The sequence below is a fragment of the Patella vulgata genome, chromosome 1, assembly GCF_932274485.2.
Source record: "Patella vulgata chromosome 1, xgPatVulg1.2, whole genome shotgun sequence".
NCBI classification, from domain to species: domain Eukaryota; kingdom Metazoa; phylum Mollusca; class Gastropoda; family Patellidae; genus Patella; species Patella vulgata.
The window spans coordinates 88,151,125-88,173,963 of NC_065879.2; the positions used below are offsets into that span (position 1 = coordinate 88,151,125).

A 22,839-nucleotide genomic window follows, 5' to 3' on the forward strand; every position below is an offset into this window, starting at 1 on the left:
TTTTGTCAATAATATAAAAGTCTATTGCTTCAACATATCGTAATTGTTTTCGAGTTTTTTTGATGAAGGTATAAAAAAATATTATAATGTATAAAAAGAAAAAAAAAATGGGATATGGCGGTCAGTAAGGACAGAGATCTATTTTCGAAGTATTGAAGTAGATGGAACTCTGTATGCAGAATGTAGATACTCCTTGTCAGCACAATTAGGGAGTCCTACTAATCCCCGAGAAGGACGGACGGACAAGAACGTTTCTTTTGCCAGTAGCAACCAAAGTATTGTGCTATAAATTAATATTTTTTGCCGTTTTGACCAAAATATTGCCGTTCTGACCAAAATATGGCCGTTTTGACCAAAATATTGCCGTTTTGACCAAAATATGGCTGTTTTAAATAATATACTTGGCCGTTTTGGTATGGTGTATAACCCGCAAAAAGTGACCGTTGCCGATATACATATTCCAAAATTTAAATGATTTCTTAAAAAATCACAAAATTGTTGAGCATTACGAACTATTGTAAAATAAGATAATTATAGAAACTATGAAAGTCAGAATCGGCATTATTTTACAGAATCTTACTCGATAATTAAGCAGCTAGAAATGCTAGGAAATAAACAATTTACGGTTTTTACAATGGAGAGAGAAATCGGGCTTAGCGTCCACTCGACACAATTTAGGTCATTTCGGAACTAACGAGGTTGGACAGTCGACATTACTTACTCCTTGTCATGTACCAGCAGGGAATCCAAACCACGCCACTTGCCTCAATGACAGACCTTAGGATGCAATGAGCATGTGTTAACCATTCGGTCTGCCACACCTACTGTGCTTACGGAACTAATGAAGACAATGTGTTATATAAATTGTATTGACTTGACAATTTTTACACTGTCTTACCTTAATGATTACTTCCAATCCCATACAGAAATTAAATGGGGTTTAACGTCCTACGCCAACTGGACTAATGAAAACGAAAATGAAATGGGATTTAATGTCCTACGACAACTGGGCTAACAAAATGAAATGAAATAGGGTTCAACGTCCTACTGTTTTGCTCCAACTGGACTAATGAAGAGAAGCATACACCATGTAGCAGACAGTGAGGAAATATTGCCCAAACAACAGGGCTACGACCTACTCTTATATCGAGTAGGTGTACATGGGACATCGGTTTTTTGTCCTATCCGAACAAGTAGATAGCTGCCCTTGTCAGGCCCTCCGTCCTGCACCACTGACAAGGGGAAACCACGTCAGAAAATCTGGATGAACTTTCTCTGCCAATGCAGTGATCGAACACGCGACCTCCAGACTAGCGAGCCAGCGTCTTACCCACTGAGTCACTGTGGCTTCGGACAGGTTTATGTCAAACATCATACTATATGCTATGGGGACATCGGCACAACAAACAAAGGTGCTAAGCATTGCCGCTATTTTGGCCTCTCCACTCTAATCAATCCTATAGAGATGGGGTTTAACGTCCACTCGACACAAAATGGGTCATTTCGGGACTAACATATGGTTTAATTTTATTTCAATAATTGGCTTGGGCGTAGGGGTGTTTAGCAATGGGAGGAAACCGGAGGACCCGGAGAAAACCCAGGAGTTTGGACAGGTGACCCTACTACTTGTCACGTACAACCGGGGAATCAAAACCACGAGTTGACTCAATGACAGACCTTATGATACAACTTGCACATGCTAACCATTTGGCTATCCAACCCCCTTCTGACTTTATACCCTTCTCTGGCAAGACCTCAAGCCAATCTTGACACTGTCTCCACCCTGACAATACTATATTTTTTATGACAATAATGAATGATTTTTATTTTAAAACAATTTTCAAGCAATAAAAACATGACATTACATGAAATGAAATCTACAATGTTTGCACCATATTGAAATTTCCAGCACTGTAAACATTTTTATAACATTAGAACTTTCTCAAAAGTTTTATATTATATATCTGTTACGAAAAATCTTAAAAATATTTATTAAATATTGGAAATCAAGTAATTTTATAATTATCTGACCTCCATTGTTTTCTTTATCTTAGACCAAATGTACACCATGGTGAGTCCAAAATATTCCATCATTTTAGTTTAAAGTGAAATGTACACCATGGCAAGTCCAAAATATTTTCCTTCATTTTAGTTTAAAATCAAACGAACACCATGGCGAGTTCAAAATACATCATTTTAGTTTTAAAATTAGTCAAATGTACACCATGGCAAGTCCAAAATAATCCATCATTTTAGTCAAATGAACACCACAGCGAGTCCAAATTCGTGTTTTCTGTACTCTTTTAGCCATAAATACTCCAGTGGCCTTATTCACAAAAGCTTAAATCAAAATATTTTAAGAATGCAGGTTTTTCATTGGCTTAGAGCTGAAATTTTCAGTTAGATTTTAAAATTCAACCAATGAAAACACTTATTCACAAAAGCTTAAATCAAAATATTTTAAGAATGCAGATTTTTCATTGTCTTAGAGCTGAAATTTTCAGTTAGATTTTAAACCTTGACCAATGAAAACACTGCATCTTTAAAATATTTTACTTCAAGTTTTTAAGAATAAGCCCCAATATCTTATTTTTGTTAGTCCAAATTATTTTCCCCCATAAATTCTATGTGTAGTTGTAATTTAATGTTTTGGGAATAAAATTACTTTATCATTACATGAACAAATGCATCCTCCTCCGAGTCCACAAGCAAAACCAAGAACTAGAAAAACTATCTGTCGTAAATACCATCCCAGAAATCTTTTACACAGCTTTTAGATATAAACGTCTGGGCTACTTTTCTGCAACATTTTTTTTGGTGAGTTTTGATAACAATCCCAACAAGATACCCCCTATTTATATTTGCATCATATTTACCTCCGCCATCAAAAGGAATAACTCATTTCCTAGAATCTCTTGATGTCATCAATGTCCATGACTCTACTTATTCAAATCTCTCCCGTTAAAAGGCAACACCTAATAACTCATGTTTTTCTTATTTAGAGAAAACGTAATGAATGAATATTAAACAATTAAACCCCAGCTTATCCACTGATTTGACTATTGAGTTACTAGGCTTTTCTGTGGTATACTAGGCAAATGGAAGGAAGTTGCTTGGTTGTTTCATGGGTGTAACTGCTTACAAAATCAAAAGATTGGAATATCTAGTACAACAACAGCAAGCACATACCCTAGTAACTACAAATTTGGTCCTAAGTCAATTTTGATAATAAAGTGAGTTTCTAGATTTTGACTTTTGACAGGGGATCTTGGAATACTCATACTACTAGGGGACTTCAACTGGGCTACTTTTCTGCACAATTCTGAGCTTTTACCTAAATATTTTTTGGGTGGGCAGGGCTTGCCACGAGACGCGAGTAATTACTCGAGCGCACGCTACGCTCGCATAAAACCAAATTTACGTGAGTGATTAAGTACTCGCGCAAATATAAAAATTATTTAATCAGAAATAATTGAATATCGTAATATAAAAAGCTGTAAACAATTTGTATGCCTTCATATCGATGCACTATTGCGCAAGCGGCGTGTCTTTCCAGTGCCAACTGTTGTTACTAAAAATACTTTGAGACACGTACTGCCAGGCGGTTTTTAAGCGGATGTCCTTTGCCGTGTCTGGATAATCAAACATTGAGCGGATGTTGTCGTTTCTATTAATAGCAATTCTTTCGATCCCGCATCTTTTCTGCAAATTGATGGGATTGAAATTGTTTTGCCTGTTCTTTTACCTTTCTAAGCTTTAGCCGAATCCCCTCAGCACACCAACGATTGCAAAGGGAAGCCCAGTTTCTCTTGCAACGTTCTTGTCATGGGAAGACGATTTACAGATAATATTACTGCCAAGGAAATAAAAGAGTATGCATTGTCATTGTGTGTGAAATAGCTTTATTCAACGTCCGCTTCCACCGAATTGACAAGAGCATTGCCATTAGGCACATGAAATTTAAATGGCTACTCGCGCACATCATTCTGCGTGAGTAAATACATGTACTCGCCTCACTCGCGCAAGTCTATATTTGCGTGAGTAGTCATCTACTCGCCTCCAATTTGCTCGTGGCAAGCCCTGGTGGGTTTTGATAGCTAATATGAACCTATTTCTTCCCTATTTTTGATTTAATTTTCCCCATAAGTTGCCTGATCTTGGAGAATGTTCCTGTCGAACCAGGTAAGTTCTCAAACAATAAATGTTCTTCAGCGCCTTGTTTGAAGTTATTGCGATTTGGAAGTTGCGAAACACTTGTCGACACCTCAAGGATGGGCGTTCCGAACTCTTTTGTTAAAGAGTTCCCGCGTGCTAGTCCTGATTCGTCTAATGATTGTATTGATAAAGTGCTGCTCGCTCGTGACAATGTACGCACAGACGTATCAGAATTGTTAGTTGTCTGTCGGCTGAGAGGCACAGTGGAATTGTCTGATTCCTCGCTCGCTTCCACCATAACAACAGAATTGATTTCACTTTCAGATTGAGAGCTGCCGTCTTCATTTAGCTGTTCCAAGATCTCCTGATACTTTGCCTGTAGATTTTCAAAACTAGGACTGTCGTTTCCGTTCGATTCCTGGGATTTTGATCTCAAAGTAAGGCTTACAGGGGGCGTAGGAGGGGGTGTGCCATCAGGGATTGGAGGACGACAAGGTGGTGTGTAGTCCGGTAAAGGGGGATTACTCCCATCAAAATGAGGCGGGGTTAAATTAGCAAGAGTTGGGTGATAAAGAGGACCTCGTTGACTAACAGGTGTAATAGGGGGAGTTCCGACTGGTATTGGGGGTTTGGTTGGAGGTGTGTTGACTGGCAACGGAGGACGGAAATCAGAATCTGTTCCAGAAGTCTCTGTATCATCCTCCTCATCACTCATCTCCATGTCTGCTTCTTTATTTATCATACGAATTCTCTTTCTTTTTACCTCATCTTCTTGCTCGGCTTTACGTTTTTTCATATCTTCTTGAACACTGACCTATAAACAGAAACAGATACATTAAACATACATTATTCAAGAGTTAAACCTGCCTATTGTAGATCTTTCTTTAGGCCTGAAATGTTCTAGAAATTATCAATTAGACATTGATTAACATGACAAGACCTTAATATCAACTCTCGATGCCATCCATATTTACTGGATTTGAATACATTTTGTGATGGATGATTTAATGTAAAAATGGATAGTCTAGACTTGTTTTTTTTTATTGTAGCGACTTTAGTAATGATGATTGAGGCTAGGCCTAAAATTTGGTGATTTTGGTCACTGATAACTCGGCACAGAGTGAGGCAATTTGACTAATATTTTCAGCACATTCTCTTTACATTATCTATTTTTTATAGCGAAAACCGTCAGCTCTTTATCTAATCTCCCATCATGCCTGCTAGCCTGGAGGTCGGGTGTTCGATCCCTGCTTTGGCCGAGAAAGTTCATTCAGATTTTCCGGCATGGTTTCCCCTTGTCAATGATGCAGGATGGAGGGCCTGACAAGGACAGCTGTCTAGTCGTTCTGATGGGACGAAAAACCGAGGTCATACGCCAATGAAAGGTTAAGGCAAGTGAAATTTGAATGGTTGTGTAATAAAATGAAATGAGATTTAATGTCCTACGGTTCTGCTCCAATCGTTCTGCGTGCAGGTAAAAGATCCCATGGCGGTTGGAATTGGATATAAGAGTAGGCCACAGTGCCGCTGTCCAAGCAAAATTTCCCTGATGGCACATATATGCCTGTCTTCATTAGCCAAGTTCGGAGCAAAACCGTAGGACGTTAAACCCCATTTCACTTCATTTGTAAAACGTTTTACTGTTCTGCTCCGAATGGCCTAATGAAGACGGGCATACGCCATACAGACTGCTATGAGGGAAATTTTGCCAAAGCAGCGGCACTTAGGCCTATTCTTATATCGAATTCCAATCGCCAAAGGATCTTTTACGTGCACAGAGAATAGTTGGAGCAGAATCTTAGGATATTAAATCCCAGTTCATTTTATTACACAATCATTCAAATTTCTGTGGCCTTAACCTTTCATTTATAAGTAGATAAAATTTAATTCAAAAATATAGTCTAGATTTATCCTCACATTTCTGTGTAACTGTGTTTTTGTGACTAGCATATCGATAATTACATTCATTACAGTTAATATTTTTTATAGTATCTGAGTGTCTATGTCAAAACTGTAAGGTTTAGTGTCAGTTAATTGCTGTCTGATTCCTTAAAAGGGAGGCAACTCTTGTTTTGATTTTCCTCACAATTCTGTATAGAGTATTTTTCTGACTAACAAATGGATAATTACATTCATTACAGTTAATATTATTACAGTCTCTATGAAAACCGAATGTTTTAGTGTTAGTTAATTGCTGTCTGATCCCTGGAAAGGGAGGCAACTCTTGTTTTGATTTATCCTGAGTAGAGCTAATTTTGTGATTATCACATGGATAATTACATTCATTACATTTAATATTCTTTACAGCATGTATTGCAAAACTACGTTTTAGTGTTAGTTAAATACTGTCTGATCCCTTGAAAGGGAGGCAACTCTTGTTTTGATACTGGCATTTTATTGAAGGATATAAGAGAGAGAGAGAGAAATGCAGTTTAACGTCCACTCGACACAAGCTAGGTCCTTTTGGGACTAACACATGATCTAATTTTATTTCAATAATTAACTTGTGCGTAGGGGGTCTTTAGCAGTAGGAAGAAACCAGAGGACTGGAAGAAAACACACGAGGTTGGACAGGCGACCCTACTCCTTGTCACGTACAACCGCGGAATCAAAACCATGCCAGGTGACTCAATGACAGACATTATCACTGCATGAGTACTCCATTACTTGCACAAAAAAGACTCTGTGTGAGTTTGGCGAGTAACTGACTTACTCACGCAAAATTTTCGTAGGGGAGTAAAATTACAATAGAGACCAAGAACTCTGACAAATGGAAGCTAGGCCTAGACTCCATTGATTAACTTCCATTCCAAAGATGTAAGACTTTATTTTCTAATGTTCTTCACTAGAAGTGAGCCTTCTTGTCATTTGTAATATTATTAATATTAATTCAACACTTGAACTTTTATTCATTCTAATTCCAAAAAGAAAACTTATTTGTGCGAGTGCCTAGATTAATTTAATAAACAATAATAATTAAAGAATATTTTGTCCAATTTATTTTGGCTGAATGTGAAAATAATAGTAGTTTACTTTAAAAAAAAATATGAAAGGCTTCTGTCGAGGGAACAAAGACAACTGGTGAAAATAATAGTAGTCGATCGTGTGTAAAGTCTAATGATGTAAAACCCTTGTGACTTGTCGTTTGGGGTCATATTCATCTTTATTATAACAAATGTTTTTCGTTATCCTGTTTAGCTAAGATAAAAAGGTTTTCAGAAATACGTCTCTACCCTTTTGTATTATACATGTGATGTTTGAAAATCGTGGAATGTACTGTTGTCCCACGATGTTAACAGTGGCATCGTCTGCTAAAATATACTAATAATTAATAGTTTAGTAATTAAATAGTACTCGTACGTACAGCAATGTCAACGCACTTTGTTCTGACTTTAGCTATTGTTATTCCAATACAAATAGTTCTCGGCATTTCTAACTATATTCTAGCTTGTTTAATATTTATTTTAAAATGAAACCACTATTCAAAATGTAGTCATAAAGACTAGAAAATGACATTATATTCGTAAAAACATTCTACAAATTTTCATATCTCGTTATATTTCTCGCGAGAATTCTACTTTGGATTTCAGTTAAATTAACCAATCATAAAAATTCTACGTTGCAAGCCCGAAATAATTTCTTTATTGTCCAATCAATAGACGCCTTCTATGTTTACTTTATTCTATTCTTAGTAACATTGTGTAATCGGAATAATATTATCGCAGTGTCACGTACAATGGGAAACAGACAGAGTTGGCCTATTGTCTTGTATTTTATTGTAGATATTGAATTAAAAATGGTGAACCGAGCAAACCAGAAAATCAAATAACTATGGCCTTAGATAATTTTAAATTTTCATTTAAGAATTGTACATTTTTCTATGAAAAGTTTCCAGAAATGTTTGCGCGAGTAATGCCTTACTATCGCGAATTACATTTTAGGCGAGTATAGCGTGCGCACAAGTAATGACTCGCACCTCCTGACAAGGTCTGCATTATGATACAACGCGCACATGCTAAACATTCCCCCCACCCCTGACACTGTCAAAAATATTATACACCTTGGCTACTAGAGGCCTCCTATATATTTAGCAACTAGGCTTCAGTCAGACATTGATTAATCAATCAGCGTTGACGTTTCTAGTGGTTTACCTACAGTTTCGTAACAGACTGTTTCATTAGCTTATCCCTCACTTCAACCGAAATGCCAGTAATATACAACTCTTCCAGATCCAAGTGTAGTAAAGACAAGTAAAACGAAATTTTGAACTATTATAAAAAACGAAACGAATTAGGATCTGTGTTTTAACCAGATTGCAACTTTGGCAATTGACAGCGCGAGCCCTTCGTACCCTGCGTATAAACAACCACTAACCTGTCTTTCAAGTGTATTTTTCAACTGATGTGTTTGTAATGGCGGCATGTTAAAATGTTGACAATCATCTACAACGCCATCTGGTAACGGAACCGTGAACCCGGGATACTCGATAATCTTTTCAATCTCTACCTGCGGATCTTCCGTTCCCTCCGCATTTATTTCACCATCTTCTAGGGTCTCGCCCTTTAAATTTGTCTCTTTGCCCTCTTTATCGAAAATAACAATTCCCGACGAATATCCTTTCTTAGCACTGAAAAGCCAGCCGGGCGGATAACCCAACAGCCGCATCTTATATATATACATCGGCAACTGCGATCTATCGATTCCCATCGCGGAATAAAGTTCATCACTTATTTCACCTGGTCGAAACTTTTTAAATCGGGGATTGTCTTCGAAATCTGAATAATTTTTAGACAAGCTTAATTTCGGCACAGAACTTGCATCCTGGAACTTGCGTCGATTTTCGCGTATTTTGTTCTGGTCTTTGGGTGTGGGGCAGTCGTTTAAGTTATGTTCTCCCCCACAATTAAAGCAGCCATTTTTCTTTTTCTGATCCCTTTTCACAATCTTTAAATCTTCTTCATCCACTGGTAATGGAGTCTAAAAAACATAAAAACATAGGTTGCCAGGCAATGAAACATATATCCCACAGCAACTAAGTCATGGGGGGGAGAGAGAGAGGGAGAGAAATGGGGTTTAACTCCACTCAACACAAACTAGGGGGAGTAGGGCATTTTAGGACTAACATATGGTTTAATTTTATTTCAATAATTCGCTTGCAGAGGGAGGAAACCGGAGGACCCTGAGAAAACCCATGAGGTTGGACAGGCGACCCTACTCCTTGTCACGGACAACTGGGGATTCGAAACCACTTCAGTTGACTAAATGAGTCCTTATTATGATACAGCGCGCTAGCGCTAACCATTTGGCCATCCAACCCCCCACCTGCTTTAGCAGGTCAACCTTGAAACGAATAATTTTGAGTTCCATTTTATCCTTTCGAGTGATTTGATCCCATTAGTTCCACATCAATATAATGGGGTTAAATTGGGTCATTCCAATTCTATTCTGTCACTGTCAAGATCAGTCACTTGGTTTTTTTTCACTTTTGTCTGTGCGGTTATCAGTTGAATTTTTCAGACATTAACATGGCTTCTGGAAGCAAAATTAAAGCTGCATCTAAAGAAACTGTTATGAAATGGAGTAAGGAACTAAATGAAAACTACAAGTTTGTTTTTTTTAGACAATATTATTAATTATGATTTGGAGGATTCGTGCAGATTGCATACGAGAATCCTCTTATACATACATTATGCAAGAGCTAAATCTTCCAATTGCAGGTCTTTCTTTAGGCCTGAAATGTTATCTGAGTTGTTAATTAGACATTAATTAACTTATCCAGACCATAATCAACTCTCGATGGCATCGCTAGCCTGCGATGCTTACTGGATTATGATCCCATTTATCGCTCGACTTCCATTCATAATTTAATCATGAAATAGATGATCGAGACTATGTTTTTTATCGTACAGACTTCAGTAATGATGATCAAGGCTAGGCTGAAATTTCAATCGCTTAGTAATACTCGGTTCATAGTGGATCAATTTGACTGAAATTTTCAGCAAAATGCCTTTACATTATCTAGTTCTTAACTATTACTGTGAGAACTGCCAGCTCTAAATTATCTTATCTCGCATAATGTATCTTTAAGATTCTCGCAAAATATGACGAATTTCTAGCCCTGCAGATTACTAAACATACCTCAAATAATTGTTCAAACTTGATGAAATCCCAAGTAACAGAATGGTCTGAAGAACCAGGTAGAAGAGGCCATCCCCGAGAATCCACCATAAACAGCTGATGAAACTGTGCACAGCCAATGATAGCATGAGCATCCCACATCTCGGCCGTTCTTTTTTCCACTGGTAATTTCTCGTTGATATCTACGCACGTTGGCGTTGAAGCTTTCAGATTTAGTTTTGGCAGATTCAACTCTCCGTGGTTATATTCTTCGTGTCGATCTCGATCCATTAAATTCAATATAAAGTCTTCAATCTCTGCTCTGTGATTCCGTGAAAATTTGTTATTTTGGAATAAAATCTGAAAAGAATTTGGGATTCATAAAAATTTGTTATATAAGAGAGAGAGAGAGAGAGAGAGAGAGAGAGAGTTTAATGTCTGCTTGACACAAACTAGGTCATTTTGGGACTAAAATATATTTCAATTTTATTTCATTAATTCGCTCGAGCATAAGGGTCTTTAGCAGTGGGAGGAAAAGGGAGAAAACCCACGAGGTGGGACAGGGGACCCTACTCTTTGTCACATACAAGCGGGGATTTGTAACCACACCACTTGATTCAATGACAGACCTTATGGTGCAATGTGCACGACTTAACCATTCGGCCACCCAACCCCCCTCAGTCAATTAGGAATGTCCTTGACTAATAACAATCTTTGGCATGAATAACCCTAACATAAATCCTAACCAAACTATTAAAATACAATTGCTAGTAATACATTTAAATAAAATATTAATTCAGAATCGTAGATTGAAGTGGACTAGCCTATATTTCAGCCACTGGCTGTCAGATTTCACGCTAAAGTAACGTGACCTGAAACCCCTACTCAAGGCCCCAGGGCCCCCACCATGCCCATGGTTAATAATCCGGCGCTGATGCCATCATTTTATGTAAAGTTACCTGAACTGCTGGACTCTGGTCATCAGGTACATATTTTGTTGAATCTATTATTTTAGCAAAAGAACGAAATTTATTTCTTTCATATATAATCTTGTGCTGTGTAGTTTTTGATACTGTTTCTTCCCCCGTTTCCATTTCATCAGATCCATCATCGACTTCACCAGAAACCGAAACTGCGGTTTTGACGTCACAGTCGTCTGGTTCTGAACTGCTGTCGCCATTATCAATAGATATAGCATCATTTTCTTCATCTTTCGTATTTTTCACATCTTCTGAGGCATCGGCATCGTCAAGAAATCGCTGAGTTTCGCGGTCTTTTTCAAATTCAGAAAATAAACTCGCATCACCAAATACGTCGGCAGCCATGTTTTGTCACATTTGGTGTTGTACAATCCATTTATTAGATTCGGATCGAAGCCACACAATTTCGGTTTTCCCAACAAGACAGGAGTTGTTTTGTCTTGTTTAATTATTCATGACCAGTCCTAATGTACATATGATTTCTTGGTTTTAAACCAAGTCTCCAACCGAGTCCTATTTTATCAGCACGGCATTTCTGTAGTGTTTTTTTTTTTTTCACCAGCGAACATCAAATTGCGGCTTGGTCCACGTCAAAATTGTTTGTAGAATTTGTAGTAAACAAGAGTTATTTCTCTTTGCTGTCACGAGATGAAATAAGACAATCTTTCAACGCTGTGTACAACTTCCAAGATGACAACAGAACACTTATTCAAAGGTTTGATTAAAATCATTCAGTTTTAGAGTAAGCCCGGGGGTTCCCTTAACATGGAGTAAATTTCTTCTACCCAGAGAGTATCTTTGTTTTTGTCTAGATTTGCCCCAAAATAAAATAAAAAATGAAAGAAGGAAATGAATTTATTGAATATAATCTTGCAAGTTGCATTTGCCATGTTTATGTTTAATTTGAGAGAGAGAGAGAAATGAGGTTTAACGTCCACTCGACACAAACTAGGTTTAATTTCGTTTCAATAATTCGCTTGCGCGTAGGGGTCTTACTATAGTTTTTGTAACGTTAAACTGTGTGTTTACGTTACAATTGATACCTGTAGTCTTAAACTCCTTACGCAAGTACAAATAGGTTCAAATGCACAATTGTCAACACATATCATTACAGTTTGTATTGGAATAAATTCTATGACAAATTGTGAAGACTTGACCACTAAAATAGTTACCAAACAGTTTTTCTGTGTGGTTATACGTTCTACATTTGCATAGCGATGTTTCTTGTAATGACGTATTACGCAAGCCGCCATAACATCGTACAGTTGAAATTTCGCGTAGCAGTTGGGTTTCATCAAATCATATAATTAAGCGGTAAGGCTTCACCTTTATTTCAATGGGAATTGATTTATTATATGTTAAGCTATGTGCAGTACTGTTTTGGGTCAGTTTATGTGTACATGTAAATTAAGGGAACTATAGGCCAGTAACCTTTTTGTAGTGATTTGACTCAAAAACTTGCGCAAAGGAACTCCGTAGGACGAGCCACTACTGTGGCTGGAGTAAGGCGGAAGACATCAGTAGTGGAACCATTTCTAGGGTCTTAGCGGTGGGAGGAAACCCACGAGGTTGGACAGGCGCCCCTACACCTTGCCACGTAAAACTGGGTATTCGAAACCATGCCAGTTGACTCAATGAAAGACGTTATGATACAGCGTGCACATGCTAACCATTCGGCCATCCAACCCCCCTGTTTAATTTGAACTTTAAATCAATCATAATGGATGGTCAGTTGTCAGTCTGGCAGGAACGTTCTGAATTTTCAAATTTTATGTATGTAACATCTTGAAAATCGATGTATCACGATTCACCTTCTCACGATTCTCATAGGCCTACTGAATCGCATGATGCTGAATTGATGTGTCTTGATTCCTTTTTTTTAAAGTGTTTTTTGTTGCTTAAAGAAGCATTATGATGTAAGATTTAGATACGGAGTTGGCTAGGTTCTTGATATAAAAGTTCAAAAATAGATAATGCAAAATGAATATATTGAAAATCTCATTCAAATTACTTTATTCAGAGTGAGGATATTTGCCTTTAAAGGTTTGACAAGATGTGTGCACAATTTGTAACCACCATACTTGTTGTTCGATGCTTAACCTCGCTTCACCATTATTATATTCAATCATTAAATGGGCGAACAGTTCTAATCTACTTAAAATCGGACTTCTTCAATTGCATCGAGATTAATTACTTTAATTAATAAATCATATAACATTTAAGGCCTAAAAAGACCTGCAACAGACAAATTTAGCTCTTGCATAATGCCTGTTTAAATAAGTAACCTGTCACTTCTAATTATCCAGGGGGGTTGGATGGCTGAATGGTTAGCATGCGCGCGCTGTATCATAAAGTCTGTCATTGAGTCGACTGGCGTGGTTTCGAATCCCCGGTTGTACGTGACAAGGAGTAGAGTCGTGGGTTTTCTCCGGATCCTCCGGTTTCTTCCCAGGGCTAAAGACCCCCTACGCGCAAGCGAATTATTGAAATAAAATTAAACCATATGTTAGTCCCGAAATGACCTAGTTTGTGTCGAGTGGACGTTAAACCCCATTTCTCTCTCTCTCTAATTATCCATGTCACACATTATCCATAGACACACCGAATGCCTGGTCATCATTAGCCCTGTTGGTGCAGAAAAGTAAAACATTACCATTACATTTTATCAAAGACTAGAAGAATGCCCGGCTTCGCTCGGGGGTCATAACCCCGAAACTGGAAGTGGTAGACTAACGCCACCCTGCCTATGTTACTCCCCGGTCCGAGCTACCCCTATACCCCAAATTTCAGACTCGGGGCAGACCTAGCGTAGCCGCCAACCCCGAAAAGACAGACAAACGACAGCCACAAATATTAGTATAGATACACTGTATTGCATATGCCCATCTTCATTAGCTCAGTACGGAGCAGAACAGTATTTCATTTCATTTCTATTATATTGAAAGTGGACCATCATCTGTTATACCTCATGCAATACAAACGTTTATAACAGAAATCTATGACAGATATTTAACCAGGACGAGAATAGTATAAGTTTTCTGGAAAGTCACAGTTAATTACTGCTTCGTATTAAAGATACATTATAGGAGATTTGATAACGAGTTGGCAGTTTTCACTATAATAGTTAAAAACTAGATAATGTAAAGGCAATTTGCTGAAAATTTCTTTCAAATTGATCCACAATGAACCGTGAACTACATGTAAGCGAATGAAATTTCCGCCTAGCCTCGATCAACAGTACTAAAGTCAGTACGATAAACAGCATAGTCTCGATTAACCATTTATTCGTTAAATCATGAAGGAAAGTTATGCCGTAAATTGGCTCATACCATTAGCAATGCCATTGAAAGTTGATTATGGCCTGGATAGGTTAATTAATGTCTAATTAATTTCAGGCCTAGACAGATTTAGCTCTTGCATAATGTATGTTTAATAAAATAGATTGTTGATGCTTTTGTTATCCCCATAGATTTTCCAATACACCTGTGTAGCAAACTATCTATTTATCTATTAATAAATAAATTGTTAATGTTTTTTTTATATCCACAGATTTTAGTGTTCTATACAGCAGATTGTTTGATCATCATCCAATTCTTCAAGGAAATATCAATTTATTCCTGAGAGAATTTGAGGTATAGTTTTATACGCTTGACCTAAACTATCAAATATAATATTATTTCCATGACAGACAACATCCTTTATATGACCAAATTGTCGGTGAAGTGTCAAAAGGGTGTATCTAATAGTAAGTGCAGGAGGACCGCACTACACGTAAAACAAAAATCTACAAGATAAACCTGCGGACAAGACAGAAAATAGACATTGCACCAAATAAACAAATATCAAATCAAGTGAATCGATCCGGGGGCTAACCGTAAGCATCCACTGCGCTGTACAGTCCCGGGCCTGTAGTGACACAGACTTCACTCAAGTTTGAAAACAATCAGGAATACAAAAAAGATTTTCTAAAGATTAAGAAATAGAACCTTTTGTATTTCAAAATTTCCACACATCAAGATACAACATTTGGAGACATGAGACCCAGAACAGTTCTAATTGGCATAGAGATACAAACCTTAGACAGAAATGTTCATATTAATTGGGAGATTTTAAAAATGCAAAAAAGTCTATTTGACTAATTTCCCGAGATACACCCTTTTGACACTTCACCAACGAAATGTTTTTAATAATAAATGATTGTCGTCAACCTTGCTACTGAAGGAGCTAAATCTTTATTCTTTGGCACCTGGAAGTGGACACTAATAGATTGCAATCGTTTCTGTTTTTACACTAATTTCTAGTCAGTTATATTCGTGAAATACGTGAAGAGTCAAAATGAATTGGCAATCTTTGGCATCTGGTTATTCCAGTCTACACAGTATTATTCTCCTGTAGGATATGTTTAGCTTCGTTCATCGAGTCGCTTTATAACAAATGATGCACAAAGCATTCTGGCACGTGCTTCATTGATTTAAATTGACCAGTAAGTCGTGTTTGCAATGTCAAAGACTGTGGATGATATTGAGTTAAGGACTCGCCTCCTTTAATAGCCAAAAGTCATATCTAAGCGCTTTACAAAAGCATCTAGTGACTTGTTAGGGAGCCACGGTGGCTAAGTGGGTAAGACGCTGGCTCGCTAGCCTGGAGGTCGGGTGTTCGATCCCTGCATTGGCCGAGAAATTTCATGCAGATTTTCCGACGTGGTTTCCCCTTGTCAGTGATGCAGGATGGAGGACCTGACAAGGACAGCTGTATAGTAGTTTGAACGGGACGAAAAACCGAGGTCCCGTGTACACATTGACGTGCACGTAAAAGGCCCTTTGGCAGTTGGAATTCGATATAAGAGTAGGCCGTAGCGCCGCTGCCCGGGCAAAATTTCCCTCATAGCACACTGTATGGCGTATGCCCGTCTTCATTAACCCAGGTTAGGACCAGAACAGTAGGATGTTAAACCCCATTTCATTTCATTTCATTCTGATGAGGAAAAAAGCGGGGTTGGATGGCCGAGTGGTTAGCATGTGCGCACTGTATTATAATAAGGCCTGTCATTGAGTCAACTGGCGTGGTTTCGAATCCTCCGTTGTACGTGACAAGGAGTAGGGTCGTCTGTCCAACCTCATGGGTTTTCTCTGGGCCCTCGATCCGGTTTCCTCCCACTGCTAAAGACCCTATGCTCAAGCGAATTATTGAAATAAAATTAAACCATTATGTTAGTCCCGAAATAACTCTCTCACTCTCTCTCTCTCTCTCTCTCTCTCTCTCAAAATGGTATATTGTGCCAGTACTGATACATGTATGTACAAAGAGTAAAAACAAAATCATGTATTTTTCCCACAATAATGGCATGAATAATTATGATAGTATATTTATATTGGGTTTTTTTTTTTTAGGATAAACGAGGAGAGCGAGAAATCGAGAGATTACGATTTACGTCTGATTCATGTCAAAGTATTAATGATCATGTGATACCAGATATTTGTCAAATACTAGACAATAATCTTCAACAAATATCGGATAAAGGTTTGTATAATTATATACATTCGATGATCACAAGTTTATGTATCAAATGAAATGAAATGAAATTGGGTTTAACGTCCTACTCTTCTGCTCTGATGAAGACGGGCATACGCCATACAGTGTGCTATGAGGGAAATTTTGCCCGGGCAGCAGCGCTATGGCCTACTCTTGTATCAAATTCCAACTGCCAGGGGATCTTTTATGTGCACGCCAATGTGTACACTGGACCTCGTTTTTTTGTCCCATCCAAACGACTAGACAGCTTTCCTTGTCAGCCCCTCCGTCCTGCATCACTGACAAGGGAGAACCACGCCGGAAAATCTGGATGAACTTTCTCGACCAATGCAGGGATCGAACATCCGACCTCCAGGCAGACTCCATAAAGTGTGCTATGACAAATATCAGATAAAGGTTTGTAAAATAATATACATCGGATGATGAAGATAAATGAAATGGGGTTTAACGTCCTACTGTTCTGCTCTTACTGGGCTAATGAAGATGGGCATACGTCATACGGTGTGCTATGAGGGAAATTTTGTCCAGACAGCAGTGCTATGCCCTACTCTTATATCAAATTCCAACTGCCAAGGGATCTTTTGCGTGCAAGCCAATGTATTTACGGGACCTAGGTTTTCCGTTCCATCCAAATAACTAGACAGCTGTCCTTATCAAGCCCTCTGTCCTGCACCACTGACAAGGGGAAACCACGTCAGAAAATCCCGCTGAACTTTCTCGGCCAATGCAGGGATTGAACACGAGATCTCCAATCTAGTGAGAAAGCATCTTACCCACTTAGCCACGAGAACATTCAGTGGCCTGTCAGTGGCGTATGACAGAGGGACTGGCCAGGGACAATTTATAGTCGTTCATGTTGAACGAAAAACTGAGGTCCAGTGTATATACTGGTTTGCATGTAAAAGATCCCATGACAGTTGGAATTCGATATAAGAGTAGGTCGTAGTGCTGCTGTCAGGGTACAGTTTCCTTCATAGCACAATGTATGGCGTATGCCCGTCTTCATTAGCCCAGTCGGTGTAGAACAGTAGGACGTTAAACCCCATTTCATTTCATTTCATTTTCATGGATTAGAAAAATAAATAAAGATGTTTGACGTATTTGTAGGTCAAAATTATTTCCTATTTAGTGTAAATGGGTATTAAAATGAGTAAAAGGTGCCATTCTGCTCGAATCAGTAACGTCTTATGTAAACAATACACGCGCCATTGTACTAATGATTGACGCAGCGTGATGAGGCGCCACGTGTTGAAGGTAGTCATCTTTTACAGAGATATTAGAAGACTTTCGTAATCATCTGTGAAACAGATTGAGCTAATGGTTTCAACTGTTTTCAAAATTATTATTGACTGAGTATTTTTCCTGCATCCGATTTTTAGGGTAAGGATCATCGGAGAAATGAAATGAAATGAAATGGGGTTTAACGTCCTACTGTTCTGCTCCTATCTGGGCTAATGAAGACGGGCATATGCCATACAGTGTGCTATGAGGGAAATTTTGCCCGGGCAGGGGCACTATCGCCTACTCTTATATCGAATTCCATCTGCCAAGGGATCTTTTACGTGCATTCCAATGTATACAAGGGACCTCGGTTTTTCGTATAATCCGAAGGACTAGACAGCTGTCCTTGTCAGGCCCTCCATCCTGCATCACTGACAAGGGGGAACCACGGCGGAAAATCTAGATGAACTTTCTCGGCCAATGCCGGGATCGAACACCCGACCTCCAGGCTAGCGAGATCATCGGAGAACCAGAATATATATTTTGTATGCCCTAATTGGTTGCAATGATTATTACTAGTATGTTTTATTTTTAGTTTACTCAGCAACAAAAATGGCGCTAGATTTAGCTGAAAGTGAGGAAAATGTTCAGGTAAGGGCAGTAACTCTTGTTTATCTTTTTGGGGATGATTGGTTTTCAGTCTGGAACGTCTCGAATTGACAGAATTGCAATCAAGTGATGCAGAATTTAGTCCCGTCAGTTCTGACAGTGACAGTGGAGGTGGTGTGAGTAGAATCATGACGAATATGTTTCATGCAGCCGGTGCATGCGTTGTAGCCCGAAGACTGCCTTTTTACTTGATTGTCGCAATTTTTGGGGTTGAGAGAACTCAAATTCAGAATATTCAATCGAGTATCCTCTTAATGTTTTGGCAGGGTTGGATGGCCAGGTGGTTTAACACGTGCGCGTTGGATCAGAAGGTCTGTCATGGTTTTGATCCCCCGCTGGTATGTGACAAGGAGTAGGGTCGCCTGTCCAACCACATGGGTTTTCTCTGGGTTCTGCGGTTTACTCCCACTGCTAAAGAACACTACGTGCAAGCGAATTGTTGAAATAAAATTGAACCATATGTTAGTCCCCGAAATGACCTGGCTTATGTCAATTGGACGTTATTGCAAATACTGAATGAATTATTTGGTGAATAACATGAATAGTTTTATAAAAATTTCTATTGAAAGATGCGAGACGCGGTGGTTCAGTGAGTAACCATGAGGACTGATCACTTCCAGTTTTTGGCCGAGAAAGTTCTTTGGGATCTTCCAGCATGGTTTCCTCCTTATCAGTGGTGCAGGAGGGAGGGCTGGCAAGTGACAACGTATAGTCGTTCGGATGGGACGAAAAACTGAGGACCTGTGTACACATTGGCATGCACGTAAAGCAGCCCTTGACAGGCCAGGCAAAATTTCTCTAATAGTACACTTCACATGTCTGTATTATTATCCAAGTCGGTGCAGAAAAGTGGGACGTTAAACACCATTTCTTTTCTTTCTTGTCATTGGGCAAATTAATAGTGTAGCCTACTGCGGCCAATTACTGGAAGATTTCTTTTTTTTTCTAATTTCAGAGACCGTACCTGGAGGAACAGAGAGCTAGACGGAAAGAAGAATGGACAGAATTTATGTCTGGACAAGTTGCGAGAAGTAGTCGAGTTGATCAAGACTACGAAACACAAGTGCAGCAACTAAAAGAGAATTATAACGAATTAGAAACAAAATTAGATAATTCTCTAAAACCAGTTTTATAAATTACTTGCACTTCGGCAGTCATTCGTTGGTGAAGTGTCAAAAGGGTGTATCTAAGAATTTCTAAAGATTAAGAAATAGAACCTTTTGCATTTCAAAATTTCCACAAATCAAGATACAACATTTGGACACATGATACCCAGAACAGTTCTAATTGGCATAGAGATACACAGCTTAGACAAAAATGTGCATATTAATTGGGAGATTTTAGAAATGCAAAAAAGTGTATTTGATTAATTTCCCGAGATACACCCTTTTGACACTTCACCGACGCATTGCCATATGATAATTTTATCTTTGGATGTGACTTAAACATACATTATGCAAGAACTAAATCTGCCTATTGCAGGTCTTTCTTTAGGCCTGAAATGTTATCTAATTTATCAGTTAGACATTAATTAACTGATTCAGGCCATAATCAACTCTCGATGACATCGGGTTTATCTGATATTAAATTGATTAGAATCGTTCAGCCATATTTTGATTTAATTTAAAAATGGAGAAGCGGTACCGTTATTGAAAATTATTACACCCGTCTTTTCAAACCTTCAAAGGCTAATATCTTCGCTAGCAATAGAGTAATTTGAATGAAATTTTCAAATTATTCATTTTACATTATCTATTTTTGAACTATTATAGCAAGAATGGTTAGTTCTTTATCTAAATCTTACATCAGTGATTGTCGCGGCCTAACGAATATTCACTGCTGATCAGTGTGTCATTAGCTCTTTAGTATTAAAACTTAGGTTTTCCATTGATGTCAAATAAATGTCAGAAATAGCAATGCTTGTTATATTGTTGTTTCTGCAGTATATATATAATAAACTGTTCAAAATATGTTATGAAAGTTTGTGCAAAGGTTAGGGATTAATATTGAGATGGACTTTTTTTTCTGAAGCATATTTTATCATATCGTTTTGAAGTTCATATTATAGTAGTTGTACCTGTCGCAATCTGATTTAAACACAGATCCTATTTCGTTTCGTTTTTTTATAGTTCAAAATTTTGTTTTACTTGTCTTTACTACACTAGGATCTGGAAGAGTTGTTATCATTGATGTGTTCTGAATGGTATGAGGAATTAGCCAATGAAACAGTCTGTTACGGGGAGCTTTAGGCATGTTATGGACGGCACTGTGGGTAATCCATTAGAAACATCAATGCTGCTCGTATGACCTCTTACATGACCTATCGCTATAACTTGTCAGATTTTCATGTAGGCCATCGAAAGTATAAAAAAACGAAACGAAATATAGATCTGTATTTTAATCAGATTGTACATGTTGTTGATGATCAAGTCTTCTTGTTTTAAGTTACAGCATTGTTGATTCAGAATCAAGGATTGCTTAATTCCTTAGTTATTTATTATCATTATACGTGATTTATGTATGTTTATATACTCATTGTTATTGTTGAAAAGTATATTTTAAATATGTTATATGTATAATAAGGGACTGTCCCAAAATGTCGGCAGGGTCAAAAAAAAGAACAAGAATTAATGATCACATGTGGCAAGACTACTCATGGGGATATACCAAAAAACGATTGAATGAAAATTTTCTATAGACCCCTTTTGTGGACGAGCCCCAAATTCGTGAAAAAATAAACTTAATAAAAAGGATACGCATATTCCGTATGAACAATTCTAATTATTCACTGAATTTACCTTAAAACATCCATCTTGCACTTTATCGATGTCTAGAACAGTATATTACCACGCACTGCAAGATGGATGTTTTAAGGTAAATTCAGTGAATAATTAGAATTGTTCATACGGAATATGCGTATCCTTTTTATTTAGTTTATTTTTTCACGAATTTGGGGCTCGTCCACAAAAGGGGTCTATAGAAAATTTTCATTCAATCATTTTTTGGTATATCCCCATGAGTAGTCTTGCCACATGTGATCATTAATTCTTGTTCTTTTTTTTGACCCTGCCGACATTTCAACATACCTGTGCACACGCATAACCTGCGGAACTGGGTGGGTGTGTGAAACAACACCCCAGATAAAAATAAAAAAAAAAAATTTTGGTTATCATTAAATCATGAACGGAAACATTTTCTTACAGTCTCTAATTGTTATTTGATGATTCATAAATAAAAGTTGAAAATGACAAATGTTGGATGTTCTGTGGTGTTTTGTCTTGGACCTATGAGGCAGGGTATGTACACGCATTCTAGAACATTTCATACCACTTCCCATCCAAAGAAAATGCTTACTCTTTCTGGAACACCAGATATCACACGTTTCTAATTTGAGGAGTTCACATAGCTATAATAAACTTTTGTTTCTTAGTTGTATTTGCCAGATTTTCCGGTGTGGTTCCCCCTTGTCAGTGATGCAGGACGGAGGGCCTGACAAGGACAGCTGTCTAGTCCTTCTGATGAGACGAAAAACCGAGGTCCGGTGTCCCTTGGCAGTTGGAATTCGATATAAGATTAGGCGATAGTGCCGCTGCCCGGGCAAAATTTCCCTCATAGCACACTGTATGGCAAATGCCCGTCTTCATTAGCCCAGTATAGGAGCAGAACAGTAGGACGTTAAACCCCATTTCATTTCGTTGTACTGGATACAATAAGACTAGTGTCCTTTATCTTCAAGGGTAGCTTCTAATTCTGAAAGTCAGGTCCATAAAATTGCCCCAGTAACAAGGGGTTGGGGAGGGGGGGGGGCGAATTAGATCATAAAGTCTGTCATTGAGTCAACTGGCATGGTTGAACTAAATCCTAAGCAGTACCAGGCCCGTCTTATCACATGGGCTCAATACCACTCTTGTTGTAACTGAATAATATGTCCCAATCTTTATTCTGGTCAACAAATTGTACTATTTTACAGTATTCCAATTAATTGATGCTACAAATTTCATCTTAACACACCTAATTTAAAAAATTGGAAAAATTCAACTAAATGATTTGAAAAGCCTAAAGTAAAGCTTTTCAAATGTGACTTGGATATAAAAATATTTTTGAACCCTCTGGACAAGTAAAATAGGATATAATGGATAATTTACACAACATGTAGGACACAAAC

The 22,839-nt window shown here is 38.0% G+C and overlaps 2 protein-coding genes across 2 annotated transcripts; one reads left to right on the forward strand and one right to left on the reverse strand.

Annotated features, from left to right (window-relative positions):
* Positions 1–1,808: 1,808 nt before the first annotated feature.
* On the reverse strand, positions 1,809–11,780 carry LOC126810482 (zinc finger CCHC domain-containing protein 8). The gene is made up of 4 exons (XM_050535613.2): positions 11,232–11,780; positions 10,294–10,632; positions 8,530–9,132; positions 1,809–4,969 (listed from the first exon to the last, which is right to left on the reverse strand). The coding sequence occupies exons 1-4, from the start codon at positions 11,595–11,597 to the stop codon at positions 4,109–4,111; spliced, it is 2,169 nt and encodes a 722-aa protein (XP_050391570.1). The 5' UTR covers positions 11,598–11,780; the 3' UTR covers positions 1,809–4,108.
* A 96-nt stretch (positions 11,781–11,876) lies between these two features.
* LOC126816147 (biogenesis of lysosome-related organelles complex 1 subunit 5) lies at positions 11,877–21,926 on the forward strand. Its single transcript, XM_050542413.2, has 5 exons — positions 11,877–11,967; positions 14,802–14,884; positions 16,643–16,772; positions 18,601–18,656; positions 19,630–21,926. Exons 1-5 carry the CDS (start codon positions 11,943–11,945, stop codon positions 19,807–19,809), a joined length of 474 nt encoding a protein of 157 aa, XP_050398370.1. The 5' UTR covers positions 11,877–11,942; the 3' UTR covers positions 19,810–21,926.
* The last annotated feature ends 913 nt before the right edge of the window (positions 21,927–22,839 follow it).

What these genes read in the sequence shown, in the direction of transcription:
- LOC126816147 (XM_050542413.2), top strand. Translation starts at nt 11,943, where the DNA reads ATGACAACAGAACACTTATTCAAAG. An exon ending in TATTCCTGAGAGAATTTGAG is followed by an intron (nt 14,885 to 16,642) that starts GTATAGTTTTAT and finishes TTTTTTTTTTAG; the next exon opens with GATAAACGAGGAGAGCGAGA. An exon ending in AAAGTGAGGAAAATGTTCAG is followed by an intron (nt 18,657 to 19,629) that starts GTAAGGGCAGTA and finishes TTCTAATTTCAG; the next exon opens with AGACCGTACCTGGAGGAACA.
- LOC126810482 (XM_050535613.2), bottom strand. Translation starts at nt 11,597, where the DNA reads ATGGCTGCCGACGTATTTGGTGATGCGAGTTTATTTTCTGAATTTGAA. An exon ending in ACCAGAGTCCAGCAGTTCAG is followed by an intron (nt 10,633 to 11,231) that starts GTAACTTTACAT and finishes AATTCTTTTCAG; the next exon opens with ATTTTATTCCAAAATAACAA. An exon ending in AAAATACACTTGAAAGACAG is followed by an intron (nt 4,970 to 8,529) that starts GTTAGTGGTTGT and finishes TTCTGTTTATAG; the next exon opens with GTCAGTGTTCAAGAAGATAT.